Here is a 21,897-nt window from a genome sequence, read left to right as displayed (position 1 = left end):
AAATAAAGGACGAGGGATCTAGCCCTCCTGGGTTTAATCCCTAGTACTAAAAAATAATAATAGTAAAATATATAATTCTAAAATGCATTTTAAGATATAAACTTATTTTACATTTATATATTATTTATTAGTTTTTAACTATTCTATTTTCATTATATTTGCTTATTAACCTAGTATATGAAATATAGCTGGGCGTGATGGTGCACACTTGTAATCCCAGCAGCTTGGGAGGCTGAGGCAGTTCAAGGTCAGCCTTAATGGAGGCCCTAAGCAACTTAGTGAGACCCTGTCTCACAATGAAAAATAAAAAGGGCTGGGGATGTGGCTCAGTGATTAAGTGCCCCTGGGCCCAATCCCTGGTACCAATAAATAAATTGATTAATTAATTAAAATATAAATCATACCTACATAATGAATACAAAATTACCTTAAAAAGATATCAAAATACTTACCGGTACTAAGATGGGTTGTTTGTTGTTTAAAATACTCTGGCAAATAAAAGGAGAAGGGAGATGATTGGTGAAAACAAAAGATTGGAAAAAACCTGATAATTACTGGGGCTGGGTGGCAGGTACATAGAAGTTAGTTTACTGTTCTCTGCTTCTGTGTATGTTTGGAATTTTCCATAACAGAAAATCCTCTAAAAAATAGAGTAAAACCAACGGACTCCTTGTGATGCGTCCTGTTTAATCTGCAGGATTTTGTGCTTGGTTCCCTAAAAATACCCCCGTGCATTCCTTTCTAGGTTCACTCAGAAAACCTCGATGTCTGGAGAACTCTGTTGAAGGAAATCCAACGAGACCCCCAATCGGTCTGATCCTTCAATATTTCAGTAGAAGAAACAAAATTCTTAAACCAATTTTCATGAGAAAAGTCTCTGATCACATGAAAACAATAGTTTGGGCCCCACCCAGCTCCAGTTCTTCTCCACTTAATATTTAACAAAGCTTTCATCACAAGGTATTTTTAGTCACTGCAAGTTATTAAAACTCTCCGGTGTGGCCAGCTGTTACTGAGAGGGTGAGGACTTCTGTGCTTTACCTCCTGGTACAGGCTCTCACTGAAAGAAAGACGAAAACGTCAGAAGATCTCAAATCAGGTTAAAAAATAAAAAAGATCTCGAATCAGAAGTCAAAGAATAATCTGGTTCTTGGATATCTCAGTGCCAACATACTAGTCTGTTTCAGAATTTACAGCACTCGAAATATCTTCTATTTATTTAAGAGTTCATATAAAATTATACTGAATTACTTTAAAATTATTGATCCTTAAATAGATCTTCTAAATCCCACTGATATGTGCAACTGTAATGTTAAGATAATTTTTTAAAATAAGAGGGAAAAAATAGAATTAGACCACACAGAGAATTGTGCATTTTAAAAGACGATCATGTTCTTATTTGAAATTCAGCCTTACTGTCTTGTTTGAACAGTTAACCTTAGGATGTATTTTTAAATGAAAAATCCGTAGGAAAAAAAAGCAAATCTACCCTGTCCTATTACTAATCGTTAACCTAAAATATTTGTTTATGTTTACTGTGTCTTCAATTGTGGTATGATGTTAGAGCATTTTAAAATTATGAACACGTACACCATAAGAAAAGTTTTAAATGAGGCAAAAGGAAATGGAAGATCAGAGCAAAGAGAACTTTTTTCCCTTTTCTCCAGGTTATAAAATTGACCATAAAATAGTAACATTTTATTGTTGCTTTCTTATCATTGTAAAAGTTATGATTTTCATTCAAAATGAAATATTTCCTCCTTTTAATATGAGTTTAGTCTTCTTTTTATGGTAGAATATAGTAAAACATTTAATTGCAATAGTTTGTGGTTTCAAATCTTGAATGTCATTTAATGAATCTAATCTTTCTGTCTGGAAGCTTGATGGAGCACCAATTCTTTGTGTCAAGCACTATTTGGCACTTAATTCTCTCAAGAACTTACCTTTAAAAAACATTTATTACTTCTATTTTACATATAATGAGATTGAGACTCAGAGAAGTCACAGCTAAGACTTGTTAGAGCCAGAATCCCTCCCAATCAGTGCTAGACTTAGTACTCATTATTATCCCACCATACCGCCAACCCAAATTTCTTGTTTAAAATTGCCAGTGGACACCATAGTGTCATTTCGTAACTTCTACATTTTGTGTCAAATACTATATAAACTCTGTTCTCATTGGTCAGATAATTTTTAAGTAATAAGAGAGTAAGGTTTTTTTTTTTTTTTCTTACCCTGATGATCTGTGATATGACTGATTAGAAAACAAACCCACAATAATAAAAACCACTCTTTTTGTGAATGGCAAAGCTACATAAATAAAGGTTGAGTCTGTGCTAGCCAATAAGTAGTCACAAGTGACTACTGAGCACCTGACGTGTAGCTAGTTTGACTTGAGATGTAAATGTAAAATACAAACCAGCATGGGAAGGCTCAGGACACAAAAAAAGAGGGAAACATCCCATTTGCAACTTTTGTATCAGTTACATGCTGAAATGATAATACTTTGGATATATTGGGTTACTCTGAATATAATTATTAAAGTTAATTTCACCTGTTTGTTTTTATCATTTTAATGTGACTACTAGAAAATTTTAAACTACATTTGTGGCTTTGTGGCTTTCTTTTGGCTAGTACTCGGTTAAGTGATTACTCGGATGTTAAAAAGTAATAAATGAGTGTGGGTGGAATCCAGCAATTCCTAGCATATACATTCATTAGGGAAGTCATTTTCCCCCAGGGATAAGGTTAAATATCCATGATGACAAGTCTACCATTTTCTCAAAGTTCACAAAAATCCTAGGGAAAGGCACTTCCTCATCAGAAGACATTCTCAGCCTGATTTTTCACCACTCAGAACTGTGGACCCAGGACAGATTGTCAAGAGCCAGGAGGGGCCCACGTTTCTTGTTGGGTTTCTGAGCAGATGGCATGATGCGAGCCGCCGTCACTCACGCCGATCGTTGGTCCCTGCAACAGAAGTGATCGCTTACAGCGCAGCGTGCAAAGCCAAAGGGCACCCACGAGTTCATTACATAATTCTCGGGAGCAGGAGGCCAAGTGTGTGTCTGCTCTGGGATGGTTGGAGGCCGACAGGCGGGCCAGGGCGGTCATGGCCATGTTTTGACAGTGTGTGTGCTAGAGGTTGTTTGTTTGGAAAAAGACTGACCAGCTCCTCTCTCTCTTTCTCTCTCTCTCTTCCACGTAAACACTCTCGCATAATACTGAGTGACTTTGTTTCTAAGCTGCCTTAGCCTTGCTTTGCAAAGAAAAAGCCTGAGCATTCTTCCCTGGTAGGACACAGTTGTTATTTTTAGAGCGCAGGTTCTTAGCCTGATCTCTGTCCACATCAATCTCTGTTCCTGGTGAGGCTGTGGTCAGTGACAGCTCAGCTTGGAGTGTCCTCCGTGGAGGACAGCTCCCTCGCTTCCTAAGGCAAAGATGTAGAGGGACCCCTGAAACCTCACTGAAGACTCCTTGGCCCGCAGAGTCCACTGCGACAGTCCGTGGGACAGTCACAACCACATGCCATGGACTTGCTGCTTTCTGTCTTTGGGGTCATGGAAAATTCTTGGTCATTCAGAGTCCCCACTCCCAGCTAACTCCATCTATTTCAGGAAGGTGGCTTTTTCTGCTTATGTCACTTCATGGTATGTTTGGGGTCAAGGTGATCCTCCCTCCATCCCCCTTTTAACACAAGTCTTGTCGGGTTACCGACTCCTAGGAGCTAATGCCTAAGCCACAGGCACCCCAAGATCCACAACCAGAATCCTGGGACCTCTGGGAACCTGTCTGAGGACCCAAAGCTTGGAGCATCCCCTGCCATATCCCATTCAGTGGGTCAGACACCAGGAGGAAAGGTGTCCCAGGTTGTTCCTGGAGTTTCCAGAACCTGATCCTGGTGGGAAACGCTGTAACTTCAGGAATCCTTTCAGTATCGCTGCTGTCAGAATAAGACACCAGCTGACGCCCGCTGGCTTCCTTTGGAGGCTGGTAGCTGGACATCGGGGCACTGGGTGTGTGGTCTGAGGAGGGCCCGTGATGAACTGGGCTCAGTGGGAGGCCGAGTGGGCAGCTTTGGCCTTGCGGATGGAGGCTGACCTGTCAGGTGGGGAGCCCCCGGCCAGCTATACATAGCCAGCCAAAGCTTCTTACTGGAGAAACGTCTTCTGCCTCCTCCACGGTCCCACCCGCAGGCCAGAAGGCTCCCTGCAAATCCCCTGGAAGTAAGTTAGTCCCAGAAAGTCAAGGAGCCCAGCGGCCACAGACCCCAGGCCCGCGCTGCGTCCTTCCCGGGCTGACCCGGGAGCGCCCTGCCTCAGCCATGGTGGACATGGGGGGCCTGGACAACCTGATCGCCAACACCGCCTACCTGCAGGCCAGGAAGACGGACTCCGACAGCCGCGAGCTGCAGCGGCGCCGCCGGAGCCTGGCGCTGCCCGGGCCGCAGGGCTGCGCGGAGCTGCGCCAGGCGCTGTCCCCGCATTTCCACAGCCTGTGCGAGCAGCAGCCCATCGGCCGCCGCCTCTTCCGCGACTTCCTCGCCACCGTGCCGGCGTACCGCGAGGCGGTGGCCTTCCTGGAGGAGGTGCAGAGCTGGGAGCTGGCCGAGGAGGGGCCCGCCAAGGGCAGCACGCTGCAGGAGCTGGTGGCCACTTGTGCGCGCGAGCCCGGCCCCGGGCACCCGCACCCCTTCCTCAGCCTGGCCCTGACCACCAAGTGCCGCGCGGCCTCCACCGAGGACGAGCGCAAGGCCCTGATGGAGCAGGCCAAGGCGGAGACCATGGCCTTCCTGCAAGAGCAGCCCTTCCGGGACTTCCTGGGCAGCCCCTTCTACGACAAGTTTCTGCAGTGGAAGCTCTTTGAGATGCAGCCGGTGTCCGACAAGTACTTCACCGAGTTCCGGGTGCTGGGGAAAGGTGGTTTCGGGGAGGTGAGTGTCTCTAAGTACCCGGCTGGAGGGAAGACAGAGAACGCAGCAGAGGGGTGGGATGGGGTGGAGTTCTGGTAATGTTTTTTTATTTAAGTCTCAAGGGAACTTATGTAGAGCTAATTTTGGTGCCAGGTGGGGAGATGTCACAGCCCACCCCCCCACCCCTTCACCCATGGCCCGGTGACATAAATACAAGTGCCTCCAGAGAGACAATCCAAATATGGAGTTGGCCAAGAACCTGGATCATGGTGTACACCGGGGAAGGGCCCTGGACACTGGAAAATGACAGCCACATGAGAAGGGTCCTCCTTTGGCCCTCAGTGGTGGTGACAGAGGCCATTGAGAAGAATGGCCATCTAAACACGCACACACACACCCTGAAGTCAAGTCCAGAACCTGCTTCCCACCACTGCTGGGCCCAGCTCCGTAAAGCAGAAAGCCGTTTTTGATGCAAAATTCGCATAGTATAAAATGAGCTGATTTTGAAGTGGGCATTTCAGTGGCATTTAGCACAGTTGCTGTATTAAGTGCCCTGGCCAGTTCCCAGGCGTTTGCATTATCCCTGTACCATCCACAACGGCCCCCCACTCCACCTCCACCAGCCCTGGCGAGCTCGAGTCTGCGGTCTGTCTGCAGGGATCTGCCTGTTCTGGACCTTTCACACAACATGGGATCCTTTGTGCACCTGGCTTCTTTCACTCCACACACCATTTTGGAGGTTCCGTTGCGTTGTAGCTTATATCAGTACTTCATTTTTATGGCCAAATAATATTTCATTGTATGGATATACCACATCATTTATCCGTTCACCTGTTGAAGGACTCTTGGGTGGCTTCCACTTTTTGGCCATTGTGCATAGTGCTAGAATGTTCCGGTATCAGCCCGAAGACGTGTTGGTCTCTCGTGGATATTTGCCTGGGAGGAGTGTGGCGGGGTCGCGGTGATTCTGTGTTTAACCCTCGGAGGAGCCTGCACACTCTTCTCCATCTGTGATTTTCCTGCCGGCATTGCTCATCGCTCCAGGGTTGATATTTCTTCATGTCTGGCCACCGCTTGTCATTTCTTGCTTTTTTTTTTTTTAAGTATGGCCAGGTGTGGCAGCACATTGCCCAGTCACTTTGAAGGCTGAGGCAGGAGGACGGCAAGTTCGGAACCAGCCTCAACAACTGAGCGAGGCCCTAAGCAACTTAGCAAGACCCTGTCTCAAAATAAAACATGCAATGGGCTGGGGATGTGGCTCAGTGGTTGGGTTCCATCCCTGTCACCACAAAAAAACAGTCTGGGCGGCCCAGCAGGGTGAACCGGTACCTCACCGCAGTGCCCGCTTGGTGTTGACAGCCCTCTCCTTACAGCGCCCCTTTCCGCAGGAGCCTCCGCCCGGCCCCTCAGCCGATGTCCACACACGGCCCTTGGTGGCCCCCTCTGCCCTCTCCCCAGGGCCACCGCTCTTACGTCTCTCTCCCTTCTCTCTCCTTCAAGGTGTGTGCCGTCCAGGTGAAGAACACTGGCAAGATGTACGCCTGTAAGAAGCTGGACAAGAAGCGGCTGAAGAAGAAGAGCGGGGAGAAGATGGCCCTCCTGGAGAAGGAGATCCTGGAGAAGGTGAACAGCCCCTTCATCGTCTCCCTGGCCTACGCCTTCGAGAGCAAGACCCACCTCTGCCTGGTCATGAGCCTGATGAACGGGGGGGACCTCAAGTTCCACATCTACAACGTGGGCGAGCGCGGCCTGGCCATGAGCCGGGTCATCTTCTACTCGGCCCAGATGACCTGCGGGGTGCTGCACCTGCATGGGCTGGGCATCGTCTACCGGGACCTGAAGCCCGAGAACGTGCTCCTGGACGACCTCGGCAACTGCAGGCTGTCCGACCTGGGGCTGGCCGTCCAGGTCCAGGAGGACAAGCCCATCACCCAGAGGGTGAGTGGCCGCCGCGTCCCAGAGGAGGGGAGAGGGCCGTCTGTCCCCGGGGCCAGCGGAGCCCAGGACTTAATTCTTCTGATTTCCTTTGTGGGGTCACCTCGGATGGAGTGGAGGGGAGTGAGAGAAGGGGCCTAAGCCGCTCTTTGGGGGCCACCTTGCTTTCTTCCCACGGGGAGCCAGGGGAGCCTCATGCCAGCTGGGGGTGACCCAGGCCTCCATGGTCCAGCAGATCCACAGTCAGGGTCCAGGTGTGTTCAACCAATAACCAGCCCCGTGGCGCCATATTCCTGAGCCAGCAGGGCCTTGGCTTCCTCTTCCAGAAAACAGGGGGGCTGGACCCTAACCTTTCCCATCCTGGTGGTCAGTTTTAATAGGGTATTAAATAGAAGCGGCTCTTAACACCTAGTGTATTAAAAGTAAAATATTCCTTTGTGATTGACGAGTATGGAACAGGGGAATGCCTTATGTTAGAAGAAGGTGGAATTTTAAATGAAAATATGTAGGAGAGAACAAAGGTAACTGATTTTATATTTTTGTTTTTGTTTTGTTTTGTTTTCCTGGTTCTAAGGATTGAAGCCAGGGATGCTCTACCACTGAGCTAGACCTGCCAGCCCTTTTGGTTTTTATTTTGAGACAGGGTCTCACCAAGTTGCTGAGGCTGGCCTCAAACTTGCCATCCTCCTACCTCAGCCTCCCTAGTAGCTGGGATTGCAGGAGTACAGCACCACTGATGTCTATTTTGATGAATTTGGTTTGGGGTGGCTCGTTGAGAATTTTCTGGTTAAAAGGGAAATTATAATTAAGTAATGAATGGGGTCTGCGGAGAACAAGAGGATTGAAGGAGTGAGAGCAAGTGGGAGATGTGAGAAAGAGACCTGGTGAGATTCGGGGACCCAGTGGGTGTGAGGGTGAGGGCAGAGGAGGCTCTCAGCTCTGGTGACCATCAGGAAGGGCAGGACTGCAGCAACGCTGGCATGTTCGGCTGTGACCCTCGTCTATGAGGCGCCTGCAGCCCAGTGGCTGGAGATGTTCAGGGGCATCGAGGCCACTAGATCTGGTGCTGTGGAGAAAGACCTGGGCTGGACATGGGGTCATGGTGGGAAGCAGGAGTCACCGCAAGTCACCCGGGAAACGGGTGGGGAGGAGGACCAGGGGCAGCAGTGGAGGAGGACATAAGGGCCCTAAAGAAGCTGAAGGAGGAAGAGCAGGAGTCGCATGCTCACGAGAACTGAGGCTGGGTTTCAGCTGCATATCATAGAAAACCCAATGGTGTAAACAGGCCAGGTTTATTTTTCTTATGGAGCAAGTTGTACAGATAAGAAGTTGCCAGTATTAAACTGCAGATGGATGAATCCACGTCTCTATAATTCTGGCCTTTTCCGTGTGCTGCAAGATGGCTACTCTAGCTCCAGCCATCAGGACCAACTTCCAGGCAAAAGAAAGGAGCAGGGGTCAGAAGGAAGCTGCACACACCAGCTAGAGTGCCCTCCTTTAAGGAGCTTTCCTCGAAGCTCCTCCAACAGCTTCCGCTTTGATCTCATTGGCTAGGCCTGTTACCTGACCACCCCTACCTGTCGGGGAAGCCAATAAATGGCATGGTATTTTTTCTCTGAGGAGAGGTGTTCTAGTTAGTAAGGACGACGAGGGCAGAGTGGCAAGATGCTGGCCTCTGGGGGCGCCCTCTGTGGAAACGGGAGTGCTGTGAGTCCACATCCGTCTATGTGTTTGCTCGTGGCTTTGAACTCGTACTGTCAGTTTTGTGGGGAAGAAACATTGCTTTTGAGTGTTGCAGACACAGGTCATGCTAATTATTGCTGTGTCTCCACCTTGCTAGAGGACAAGGACACACACACACACACACACACACACACACACACACACAGCTGTCCTTATAAATCCCTTCTCGGTCTTCCTTGGGCTCTGTGCCCGACAGAGAGGGGGTTAAGGACCGTTCTTTCACTTCTGCTCTGCCGAGCTCTCTGGCTTTTTTGGAACCTGCCGGAAGCTGGGTGCCCCCCAGCACTGTCTGCCTCAGCACACGCGCTCAGTGGAGAGGTGGACAGCTTCCCTATCTGTCCCATGGAACCAAGAAGTTTCACACCCCAGACCCCAGATCTCCACTGAAGCCCAGGGGGCCACGGAGAGCGAGATTGAAAGCCATAAAAAAAAAAAAAAAAAAAAAAAAAAAAAAATAGAAGAAGAAGAAAGGAAAGTGTCCCCTCTTCCCTGTTCAGCCCGCCACAGAGCCAAGTAAACCTCCCAAGTTCCCAAGCAGTGCAGCTCCCACTCAGATTTAGGATCTTTACATTCATAATGTGTCACAGACAAAATGCAGAGTGACGTATCTGCAGGACGTCTGTAGTCACGGACACCGAGCTGTGATGTCCAGGGGCTGGGTGGTGGCCACGTGGGGAGGAAGCGTGCCTGACTGTGAGGTCAGCGTGTGCCTCGCCGGGGTGGTCCTTCCAGACAAGGCAGGCCTTCCTGGCTCCTTCTCACCCGGGGCTCCATCGGCACGTGAGTTGGGATCGCCTCCTGCCACACCACACGGAATGCCACACCTGAATGGAGGGGGCAGTTCAGCGACTTCAGGCACAGGAGCTCTGTGCGGGTCTCCTGGCCTTCTCCCCCTGTCAGAGGCGGCTGTTGCAACTCCTAACCTTGAGGCCAACTGATCGGTTGACGTTAAAGAACTTGTCCAGGGGGCCCGACCCCACCGCACGAGTCCTTCCAGCAGGGGCCCCGGGGGCAGAGGTAGCAAAAGTCAGAAAGCTGAAGCAGGAGAGGACTTGGGTGCACCATGGCTGGCTTCGAAGATGGAGGGGGCACGTGGCAAGGAGGGCGGGTGGTCCCGAGGGGCTGAGAGCTGCCTCTGCTGACAGCCAGCGAGGACACGGGGCCTCAGTCCCACAACCACCGTGAGCTGAATTCATCCGTCACTGTCTGGACCTGGGGGAGGCCCTCGAACTCCAGATGGGAATAGAGCCTGACCAACGTCTGGATTGCATCCTCCTGAGACCCTCACCAAGAGCCTGCCCTGCCACGTGCGCCCCACTTCTGACCTGCAGAAGGGAGCTAACGGATGGGCGCTGCTCTAAGTTGCAAGTTTGTGGCAATTTGTTGCACAGCAATAGAAAACTCTTATGAATAATTAAATAAAGGAAGATAGCCAGGGGAAGATTTTTTCCTATGAGAGCAAACCAAAATTAGTGGGGTGCACGCCTGTAATCCCAGCAGCTCGGGAGGCTGAGGCAGGAAGATTCCAAGTTCAGCAACTTTGTGAGGCCCTAAGCAACTCAGAGAGACCTCATCTCTAATAAAATACAAAGCAGGGCTGTGGATGTGTCTCACTGGTTAAGCACCCTGAGTTCAATCCCTGGTACCAAAAAAAAAAAAAAAAAACTAGTGGTGAACATACCAAGGTGCTGGGCAGGGTGTGGGGGTTCCTTTCCTACAGCATCATAACTCCTGCCATCTGTTGCACTAGGACTGGAGGTTAGGACAGGATTTGGAACTCTGGAGCTGACTTCCCAGGCGGAGAATCTGCCCTAGGTCTGAGCTGGGCCTCCTGCAGGGACACAGAGCATTTCAAGTTTGCGGGGAGACAATGGATGCAGTCCTCTGGGCATCGGTCAGTCTGTAGGCAGCAGGGAGCCATCAAAGGGTCTTGAACAGGAAGGCAGCATGACCAGAGCAAGTCTGATTCCTCCTCTGAACTGAGGAAAAAGAGACGGGATGGGGAGAAAGGGCACCCAGGGAGCGTCGCCATGATGGTCCACCCACCAGGTAATGAGGAGCTACCATCGGGCCCTGGCCTCTGAACTCCCCTGGCCTCTCACCCGAACTCTGGCAAGACCCAGTCTTTACTTACTTCTCCTAAAGTGTGATCGTCCTCAACAGGGCCCAGGGCGCAGACCACTCGTTAGGATATGTTTCCCGCAGCGTGGGGTTCCTTGGCTGCTGGTAGCTGGACACTAACTCAGGGAGGTACTTCAGGGGAGAAAGGGGCAGGGCGGCTCTGAACAGGCCTGCGAAAGACTGAGGCCAGCTTGCAAGGGGGAGGCAGGTGCTCCAGGTAGCCTCTGCATTCCTTTGAATTCCTTGAAGAAAAAACTTATAAAGTCAAAAGATTAACACATGGAATAAGTTCCTATGATTTCCTGTATTATCAGTCAGGGTTCTTGTGGCGTAAAACTAAGTAACTTAAGAAAATGAAGCTAATGAACTAAGAAGCCCAGAGGCTTAGCTTGATCCAGGTGTCTGAGCAGTGTCCCCAGGAATCCCCAGCGCTGATTCCCAGCTCCGCCTCTCTGTGTTGGCCTCACTCTCAGGCAGGACCTCCCCTCTGGGGGCCACCAGCAACCCTCTCTCCTGCCCACTGAGCAACCCCCCAATGGAGGGAAAGCACTTCTTTCCAAAAATTTCTCTCCCCAGTCCCAGGGAAGACTCAGTGGGCAGCTCGGTTACCTGCCCAACTTTAGTGGCTCCTGTCCCAGGAGCCAGAGGAAGGATCTGCCCCACCTAAATCTCATGGATTGAGAGCAGAGAAAATGTGGGCTGGGGATATAGCTCAGTTGGTAGAGTGCCTGCCTCGCAAGCACAAGGCCCTGGGTTCAATCCCAGCACCGCAAAAAAAAAAAAAAAAAAAAAAAAAACAGAGAGCAGAGAAAATGTTTTCTTCAAAGGAGAATCAGGATGAAAAGACCACCTAAAAGGTTCAAAAAGTTAGAAATGCCCAACGATGGGGTCCAGATCCTTTGCAGAAAGGTTGCTCTGAGGTCTATTTTACAGGTAGGGAAACCGAGGTTTAACAGAGACTCGCCCACTGCTACTATGTGATAGGAGTCCAGGTCCCTCTGATTCAGAACATCGTACTGTGTTCATGTACAAAGTGGCACGTGGCCTGTGATTTTAATGCTATATAAAAAGCTGACACTCAGGGAAACTCCGGCGGAAGCTCTGTTGACCTTAGCACCATCTTCTTAGAAACCTCTGAGCCATGAAAGCCAAGCAAAAGAAGTACGTGCAGAGGCCGAAGTGCAAAAGAAGAAAGATAAAGCAGAGGTCCAAAGAAACTTCTAGATTCATGCCCATGGAGGCCAATGGAGCAGAAAGAAGGAATGCAGGAGGCTGGGAGGCTGGTGCGAGGGTCGGGCTGCCTGCGGCTGTCCTCAGCCTGTCTCTCAGTGCGTGCCCAACTTCCACCGCCGTTCCACCAAGACCTCCTCTGAGAGACCCGCCTCGTTCACACCCAAACAGTCCCTCTCGGGTGCTGGGCCTGGCCCGGTGATGTTCTGGACGAGTTCTCTTCTTGGTTGTGGATGAGTGTAACACATGCACAATAGTTTATCTGCTGTCTTAGCTAAAGAATGTTTGTTTTTTTTAAAAAAGCCATTAGCAAGCCAGGTGTGGTAGCCCACGCCTATAATCCCAGCGGCTCAGGAGGCTGAGGCAGGAGGATTGTCAGTTCAAAGCAACTTAGCAAGGCCCTAAGCAACTCGGTGAGAACCTGTCTCTAAATAAAATACAGAAAGGGTAGGGGGGTGCTGGAGATGTGGCTCAGTGGTTGGGTTCGATCCTCAAAACAAAAACAATAACAAAAAACCTCATTAGTATATTGTCCCAGGTTGACCTGATATGGACACTAACCAAAAGCAGAGGAACACTTGAGAAAGGAGCATACCCAGGGGAGGAAGGTGACTGGTGTCCCAGAGCCAGGCTCCGCCCACAAGCACAGCATAACTAAACCTGGTCCCTGCCCCTGTCTACACTCACCTGGATTAAACCTGATAAGTGCTTCTGTGCTTATGCTCAGCTGACACCTACACACACACACACACACACAGGAAAACTAGCTCATCGTTTTTTAGAGATTCTAGGCAAATAGAATAAGAAATTGGGTGGCGGGACTCATTCTGGAACTTTTCAAATTCAGCTTTTTATGCAGAGCACAGTGACCTTCAGATTTCATGCACCATGAGTCACTAAAACTTGCTATTTTGTAAAGAATGGGAACAAAGTTAGAACAGTTACCCAAAAGCTGCTGGCACACGCCTATAATGCCAGCAACTTGAGAGGCTGAGTCAGCTGGGTCACAGTTTGAGGTCAGCCTCAGCAACTCAGCAAGGCCCTCAGCAACTCAGATTCTGTCTCAAAATGAAAAATACAAAGGACTGGGTATGTGGCTTAGTGGTAGAGCACCCCAGGTTCAAAACCATACCCAAAGGGAAAAGAAAAAAAAAGGTTCATTATGTGCCTTGTTACCTTGCCCTGTCTTGAAGCCTCTGGCCAGCTCTTCATGTTCACAGAGATAAAGAGAAACAAAGGTCAGGCATTATATTTATGTTGAAGCCTCTTTTGTACCAAATACAGTGCTAGAGGCACACTTGAGTAAGTAATCTCTAAAAAAGAATCTCTGACTGTGTTTCCTTGAAAATCAACATCTATTATACATCACAAACATCGTGACTGCATTGATCAGTTTTCTGTTGCTGTAACAAAATGCCTGAGAAAAATCTTAAAAGGAATAATGAAAGAAGTTAGTGAGCTAACTTCCTTTCACTAGGCCCCACTTCCTGATAATGCCAGAGGATGGGGACCAAGTCTTCAGATAGGGGCCCTTGAGGGACATTTAAGATTCAAACTAAAAGAGTGAACCTGCCCTGAGATTTTTTTCTCCTTGAGAATTTACTTCTGAGTTCCAGTTTAAAATCCACACAGGAGAAGAATTCTGGTTACTTCATAACATTTTGATCTCACCGAAATAATTACCAAAATCATCAACTTCTACTAACTTTTTTTCCCCCAGTGCTGGGAATTAAACCCAGGGCCTTGGGTATGTTAGGCAAATACTGTACCACTGAGCTATAAACCCAGCCCAATTCCTAATAATTTCAACTTCCTACAAAAATTTCAAATCTATTCTCAAAATATTTACCACTATAGGAAGGTATGGTGGTATATTCCTATAGTCTCAGCTCTTTGGGAGGCTGAAGAAGGAGGATCATTTGAGCTCAAGAGTTTGAGGTCAGCCTAAGCACCATATTGAGACTCTATCTTCTAAAAAAAAAAAAAAAAAAAAAAAAAAAAATAGGAAGGGGAGAAATTCCACAATTAAAGGCATTCACAAGTATTTATTCACCTGGATTCAATCTCCAACACCACACACACACACAGATTGTTAGTCTCAGAATATTTTGTTGTCGTATCACTGGGGATCAAACCCAGGGCCTCGGCAAGGCAAGGGCTCTACCACTGAGCTACATCCCCAGCCCTCGGAATTATTTTTAACACCCTTTCATTCAAAATACACTCATTCACTCATATTTGCTCACTCATTCTTTTGAGTAGTTATCACTTGCCAGGACTGAGCGGTAGAACAATAAGAAAAATAATAGGCACGATTTCTGCACTCATGGCGCTTACAGCCTAGGGGGAGCATAGAACTTCATAATCACCCAAATGATGCAAGTGTCAGTCATGATACAGGCTAGGGAGGTGTGAGCCTGGGGTTTTCTGAGTAGGCGTTGATTCCACAGGCGAGGATCAGGAAGCTAACCGCATGGGAGATACTTGCTTGTCAGAAGGACAGATCGGATTCCATCCAGCAGTGTCGTTGGGATGGGAGCTCAGAGTGGGTTCCCTGGATCAGACTCAGACAGATTTACACTGGGAAGGTTTAATGGGGAGCCATTGCATGGGGTGCGTCCATGAGAAGGACAGGCTGGGCCCCAACAAGGGAGAACTAAGACCTTAACTGATGCTCAGGGAACTCTGGAGTTGGTGGCCCTTCTGCGTAGTCTCAAATCAAGGGAGGGTCCAGACTTTTGTATCCCCGCAGGAGCGCCTTGGTGGCCTCGAGCCACTGACAGGGGTGAGCCTTGGGAGACAGTTCCCTCCTGTGCAGGGCACTTCCCAGGGAGGGTGCAGCTGTGAGCCCGGCCAGTCCTGGCGACCAACTTTGCAGAGCTGAGTGCAAAATGACTGTCACACCACTTGCTTGATTCTCAGGAGAGAGCTCTCTCCACACTCCAGATTCTCAACCAGTCATGGTCTTTGGTTCGCCTTTCTTCTCATGCTCCCGCAGGCTCTGGCATAGCTGAGGAGTGGGCGGAGACCCTCCCAGCCACCCGGGTCCCACCCCACAACTGGGCCCGAGGAAGCAGGTGCCTGCCCTCAACCCGCTACTGCAATCCAGCCCCCACTGGGCCAAAGCAGGCAACAGTCCCTCGGCCAGGCTGGGCTGGGGACCTGGGGAAGCAGACTGCCAAGAACCCAGCCCCTGGAGCTAAGGGTGGGAGGTGGCAGCACTGTGTGCCAGCTGCAGTGCCAACCTCTGGCACATGCTCCAGCATCTCACTGGACTTTACTTAAAAAACCCAAGTTCAAGGATAGATTAGTACAGATGTCAAGACCGCCACTGGCAGCATGGAGCCCAGCGCAGGGATGCGTCTGAGTCCCTTCAGGGACTCTGGAAGCTGGCCTGGTCCAGCAGCTAGGTGTTAGGGGCTGAGAACAGGAAAAGGGGGCGTGGGCAGAGCAGCCCCCACAGGCATTCCCAGGCCATGGCAGCAGCCAGGAAGTGTCTGACGTTCCGGGGGGGGGGGGGGGGGGGGGAAGGAAGCCAGGGGGTGAGAATCGGGTTTGCAGCAGGCTGCCACTGAGCAGGAGAGGCCAGGGCCGGACGGAGCTGGTGCCACAGACCTCGTAAGGGGCACGGGAAGCCTTCAAAAGGATTTAACCAAGGGGGCAACGTGCTTAGAATTTTGTTTTGAAAAGATTACCCCAGCTGAAGTGAGAACAGATTAGAGGGGATTTAGGTGGATTGTGGTCATCTGTAATCCAGGGGAGAGACGGTGGCAGCCTGGGCCACTGAGGGGCATGGAGACAGGGCACAGTGTTTGCATTTAGGAGAGATTTCACAATGAGTGGCGTCTGTCCGGGTCTGGATATGGGGTTAGGGGAGAGGGGGTGTCGAGGGTAATCCGGTGAGTGAGGTTGTGGCACAGGCACCAGCGTGGGCCCTGAGTACCCAGCAGGAAGCCAGGCAAACAGATCCCTGGGACTTCGTGAAACCCCAGGAGAGCTCAGAGACAGGCAAACACAGGGCCGTGACAATAGAATGTGGTCAGGGTCGCCTGAGTCGGGAATGTAGGAAGGTCACCCTACACACCAGCCCATGTGACATGGAGCCACAGGATCAGGAAGGGCTTGCAGGAGGACGTGACAACCAAATGCAGATGCAGGAGACAAGCAGGAGCTGGATAGATGGCGATAAAAGGGACCAGTATAGGACAGGACAGCGACGTGGCCAGGCGCCAGGAGACTTTTGCTTTTTCTTCTTTTTCTTTCTTTCTTTCTCTCTTTCTCCCCCTCCGACCCCCTGCACCCGCTCCAGTGCTGGGAATGGAACCCATGACTGCACACATCCTAGGCCAGTGTTCCACCACTGAGCTACGTCCCCAGCCCTCCAGGGGATTTTTAGGTCTGGAGACATCTCCGTGGGCATTACTGGGAAGTGCTGCAGGCACCCAGTGCGGAGAGGCCCGGGTGCTGCTAAGCATCTTACCAGGCACAGCACAACCCCCAGCGACAACCAGCCTCCAGCCCACTGTGTCCACAGTTGAAATGCCCTGACCTGGCGCAGCATGGTGGCTCAGGTCTGTAATCCCAGTGCCCAGGGAGGCTGAGCAGGAGGATCGCAGGTTCGAAGCCAGCCTCAGCACTTAGCGAGGGTGTAACAACCTAGGGAGACCCTGTCTCCAAATAAAAAATAAAGGGGCTGGGGAGATAGCTCAGTTGGTAGAGTGCCTGCCTCACAAGCACAAGGCCCTGGGTTCAATCCCCAGCACTGCAAAAAAAAAAATAATAATAATAATAAAAAATAAAAAGAGCTGGGGGTGCGGCTCAGTGGTTAAGCGACCCTGGGTTCAAACCCTGGAACAAGGAAGAAAGGAGGAGTGGGGAGAGGGAGAGAGAGAAAGAGAGAGAAAGAAAAGAAAAGAAAGGCCCTGACATAGACAAAGGACTGAAGCCATGAGGCCTGGGGCTCAGTCACAGAACAGAACAGAGAGGCTCTGCAGTTGCCTTAAATGTAGGGTCACAGAGAGGGGTGACAAGGAGAACCTAGAAGACACCAAGCCCTAGGGGGCTGGAGGCACTGGACAAGGACATTTGATTTGAACCCAAAACCCAGGGTGTGGGGGAGTCCGTGAAGGTTTTTAAGCAGAGTATGGAAAAAGCACACGAACCTTAAACCCTTACTCAAACTTTTCCTCCCACTACAAGCCCACAACCCAGATCACTTTTGACATCAGATTTGTAGGGTTTTTTCCCCTCCAACCAAGCAAGAAGTCGATTCTGCGGAGGACGTCAGCTGGTCTCCCCTAATTAAACTGAGCTCTGGCACCATCTACTTAATGATAACGTCAGCTCCCACGGTTGAGGGCTCAGACCCCAGAACTGCCCCCTCCTTCAGATGCCAATCACAAACCTCAGTCTGCTTGGCGGGGCTTCTGAGCAACCCACTAGAAATCTGGGTTCCCACCACCTCTCCTGGGGCTTGATGCATATGCTCAAGAGGCTCAGAGAACCCAGGGAAGCACAATGACTGGTTTATTATAAAGGACATTCTGAAGGATACAGAGGAAGAGACTCATAGGTGAGGTGTGGGGGAGGGACCAGGAGCTTCTGTGTCACGTCAGGGCATGCCACCTTCAGGAATCTGCACGTGTTCGGCCATCAGGGAGCGCTCTGAACTCTGTCCTTTGGGGTTTTTATGGAGACTTCATTGCACAGGCATGATTGAAGCATGGACAACCACAAGGAAATGCGATTGGCCCGACAGACGGGTGGGGAGAGCCAGCAAGGCCTGTCTGTTCAGATTCTTCAGCATTCCTTCCCCGGAGATGTGGGGCAGGATCATTTTTGAAGTGAATGATATTTTTTATCACCTACTATCAGAAAAGTAGGTCAGAGGTTGTTGGTTTGGGGAGGGGTTCTGGTGCTAGAATGGAACCCGGGGCCTGTGCGTGCCAGGCACATGTTCTAACAGCTGCAGCTCCAGCTCTGAAGAATGTCACAGTGATCAGCATAAGGCAGAGGTAGGGGAGGAGGAGAGTTTCTGTGACCCTTGAGGAAGAAGTTTTGAACCCCAAAACAGGATGAAAACCAAAGCGAAACAAAATCATCCTTGAAAGACCATCAGAAAGAGGGAGTTGGGATGAGGTTAAGCAGGAGGGAGAGAAGCAGAGGCTCTGGAGCTGGGTAGGCAGCACGTTGTTCCATGAAGCTGTGGGAGTGAGGAGAGACTGAGCCAGGAGGCCCGCGGGGTGCAGAAGGAATGGGCTGTCATGCGGGAACACAGGCCAGGGACCAAAGTGAGCTCATGGTCTAATCTGCTGCAGAAGCTCAGAATCCATTTTGATTACAGGCAATGAATGAAATACAGTCCTTGGGGTCAATGAGACAGAGCCTGAGGGTTAGAATCCTGGTTCTGCCACTTGCTGTGTCTGCTGTATACAGATGTGCAGGCTGATCCCTCACATGTGGCACCAGATCAGGCAGGTGGGGGCCTGCGGGGTGCTGACATCCTACTGGGGCTCTGTAGACCGTGCCACTCAGCGTGCCTTCTAATAGGCACAGACGTGCCATTAGGCCACAGTCCAGCAGACACCAGGCAAGTCAGCCCCTCGTGAGCCTGGTTAATCCTTACTGTCGATTAGGGTTGATGAGGATGAAGAAAGGATATCGGGGTACAGCTCAGGGGTCGAGCCTCACCTAACGTGCACAAGGCCCTGGGTTCAGCATCCAGCAGAGGGTCAGCCACTTGGTGAGCCAAACAAAATGATGGTACAAGAAAACACGAGCCAGACCCTCAGTCGCAATCCCCACTTGTTGCAATCCTTTCTCCCACGGTGGCTGCTCAGGTGACTCACTTTGCACCTGCGCCTTGCTCTCTGAGAGGCACAGGGAGCCCAGGACCCCAAGGCTGCAGCTGAGCGGGTGGTAGGCGAGGGAGCCTCCAGGCCGGGCTCGGGCATGGCAGTTGTCTGGTGTCCTCACGGTCACCGGGGGTTTCATCTGTGGTTTTACTCTGAAGGTGTTAGAGGCACCCAGGAAAGTATGCGTCAGCCGCTGCGGGGCGGATCCGTAGAACCTCCATACCAGGCAGAACATGCAGGGCAAGCATGCTGGCTATCCCTGATCCCTCAGATACGCCGGGCCCTCTCTTTCAAGCTGTGTAGCCAAAGATTTCTGGTTTTCCATCTTGTGTCCCAGACCTGCCTAGAGTCACCAGAATGGGGGCTTGGTGACAACTGCGGCACACCATAGGCAGGACCTTGGGAACGCACCAATCACTTTAATCTTCATCACACTCTATGTGGTAAGAGCTGCCAAGACTCAGAGGCTGAGTGACAGGCGGGGGGACCAGCTAATAATTGGCAGAGCCTTTCACCTGGGAGGGACTGAGGAGGGGACTCGGTTGGAAACACTGCAGAAAGCACCCCTCTGGGGCTCTCTGAAACAGTGTCCGCCCAGGTGTCAGAGAGAGCAGGAAGCCCCTCTGGCCAGGGTGTGCTCCCCGCCCAGGAAGTGGCTGGCAGAAGACAGGTCACCTGGCCCTCAAGTGAGGAGTGGGAGCCCCCGGGTTTGCGAGGCCTGGGGCCCAGCACACGGGCGGAGCCTGGAGCTAAGTCCCCGGGGGTCCGAGGGCAGCATTCCTCCGAGGTCTGCAAAGGCCACCGCTTAAAGGCGCAGAGGAGCAGCTGGGAACGAGAACAAAGCGGCCGGCCCCCCTCGGAGGAAGGAAGGAGCGAGCCCCAGGGAACAGCTGATAGCGCTAAGCTCAGCTTGTTTTTTTCCTCGGCTCAACAGTTCTCCTGCCACGGCAAACAAAAGATGTACATTCTGATTCCCTCTTCTGTTTGGATTGTGCTGTCGACTGGATCGGGTTGTGATGAGCGAGGGGAGAGGCATCCGCGGGCGGGTTCTTGCTCGGTGCGCCAGCGCCGGCCGCCGAGGGGCACAGGGCTGCCTCTGCGGCCTCCGGGTCCCTGCCCCTCGGTGTCCTCCGAGCCACACCGGCCTGGCCACACCGGGGCCCTGCAGGGCATTTCTTTTAATGATGGAATTTCACGTTGCCAGTTTTTCAGATTCACTGAGAGCTGGAGGTTTGCTAGTGACCTTGACCTTGACGGGGGACACACACGCACTTTTTCCTGGATGCGTGTTAAGACGTGACCCTGCCCTCTCAGCTCCACTCAGGACCCTCCCTGCTCCTTCACTGCGGAGGTCCACAGTCCTCTCACTCAGGGCCACGCTGGGGTGTGCAGAGAGCAGAGTCCGCTGGCCTGGGCACTGCCGCTGAGCTCCCAGGAGCCCCAGCTGATAGTGGCAGCAATTACCGGGTCACTGGAAGCCAGCCAAAGGAGGCTGTGTCTGCACAGGTGCCCCAGAATAGCAATCTTTTCTTTCTAAATACCTTTATTTTATTTACTTATTTATTTTTATGTGGTGCTGGGATCGAACCCAGTGCCTCACACCTGCCAGGCAAGCGCTCCACCACTGAGCCACACCCCCAACCCCCAGAAGAGCAATCTTAATCCCACCTAAGGTGTCCCTCTTCCTCAAAAGGCAGGGCACCTGAGACAGGGGGCCCAGAAGGAACTAAGAGATACACTTGAGCTTCTGAACAAGAGGGATTTCTTACCACCTGCAGGGGAGGGTGCTGGCAGAGAGACATGGACGCAGCCAGGCTCTCTAAGCCCTGGGAGGTCTGATGCTGGGTGTACTCTGTTTTGCCTGTCCAGGTGTTGACTGTGTGGGCCTGCCAAAGGGCACACCATAAAACCAAAAGCAAAACAAAACGAAGCAAAGAAAAAAAAAAAAAAAAAAAAGAGCCAGATAAACCACAGAAAGTCCTCCACTAAGAGGTCTGTGGCTCCGACTCTGGGGTGATCCCTGCGGCCCTGATGATGGCAGTTCTGGTCACATGGACTGAAAGAGACTGTTTGGATGCCACAAAGACTGATGTGCAGGGCCCTTTGTGACTCCAGGGGTTAAACGGAGCAGGGAGAGGTCAGCGTGGTTGGACCTGCCCCATGCTCCCTGGCGCGCTCTCTCCTCCCACCCCGCTCTGAGGAGGCAGCTCACAGGCAGAGGACAAATGGCATAAAGGGCAGGCAATTAATTTTTTCAGCTGGAGGCTGAGATGGAATGTGGGTGCTTAGCGTCTGGCATGCGCCTCTAATTCCATTCTCCTCAGTGAAATACCTCCGCTCTTCAAGGAGGTGATGCCCTTCAAAATTCCAGGGCTGACATTTTCTGTCTTTAGGACCAAGAGGTGAATTTAGTCCTGAATATTATTTGGAATGAATCTAAAGCTTCCCTGCATCGGGTCTCATGCTCTTTCCACTAGTACACCAGGGGACCAGAGTGCTGTACAGATGGCAGGTCAGGTCATATATCCCTGGGGAGGGAACAGCGTTGTCCCTGAACATGGCTAACCAGCTGGTCCCCATGTCCCAGAAACCTCAGTTGTGTGGAACAGTCCAGCCAAACTGATGAGTACAGAGACTTCACTGGGAAAAGGGGCAGGGAAGCACCTTTGGCAAGTACGAAGGACTTAGTACTTGTCAGACAGGGAAAGGGAGGGAGGGGACGCTAAGAGGGAAAAACTAAATCCTGAAAGGAACCTGGAGGGAGAAGAAAAAGCCACCTCACCTACTTCCATAAAGGCAGTATACTGTAGTGGTTAAAAGAGCACATCTGTTGGGACTGGGGACATAGCTCAGTGATAAAGTGCGTGTTTAATTACAAAGGTGCTGAGTTTGGTCCCCAGCATCACATTAAAAAAATAAAATAGAAAAGGAGAGTGCTCACCTGTGTTTAAAACTTTGGTGGATGACCTCGGACAAGGTTTAACCTCTCCTGGTTCAGTTTTCTAATCTGCAAAATGGGGAATAAAAGACTCGTTATCTCATAGGATTATTGTGAAAATTAAACAAGAAATTCACATAAAACACTTAAGAAGAGATTTAGCA

General features: G+C 50.7%; 1 protein-coding gene across 1 annotated transcript in view; it reads left to right on the top strand.

The window, feature by feature from the left end:
* The first annotated feature begins 4,324 nt into the window (after positions 1-4,324).
* Positions 4,325-21,897, top strand: part of Grk7 (G protein-coupled receptor kinase 7) — a 34,110-nt gene continuing 16,537 nt past the window's right edge. Inside the window, exons 1-2 of the mRNA XM_047565358.1 lie at positions 4,325-4,933; positions 6,413-6,850. Coding sequence (XP_047421314.1) covers positions 4,325-4,933; positions 6,413-6,850 — 1,047 coding nt within the window. The remainder of the gene's footprint in view (positions 4,934-6,412; positions 6,851-21,897) is intronic.

This window comes from Sciurus carolinensis, chromosome 9 (genome assembly GCF_902686445.1).
Source record: "Sciurus carolinensis chromosome 9, mSciCar1.2, whole genome shotgun sequence".
Classification (NCBI taxonomy): Eukaryota; Metazoa; Chordata; class Mammalia; order Rodentia; family Sciuridae; genus Sciurus; species Sciurus carolinensis.
This window is presented reverse-complemented; position numbering and strand designations above follow the sequence as displayed.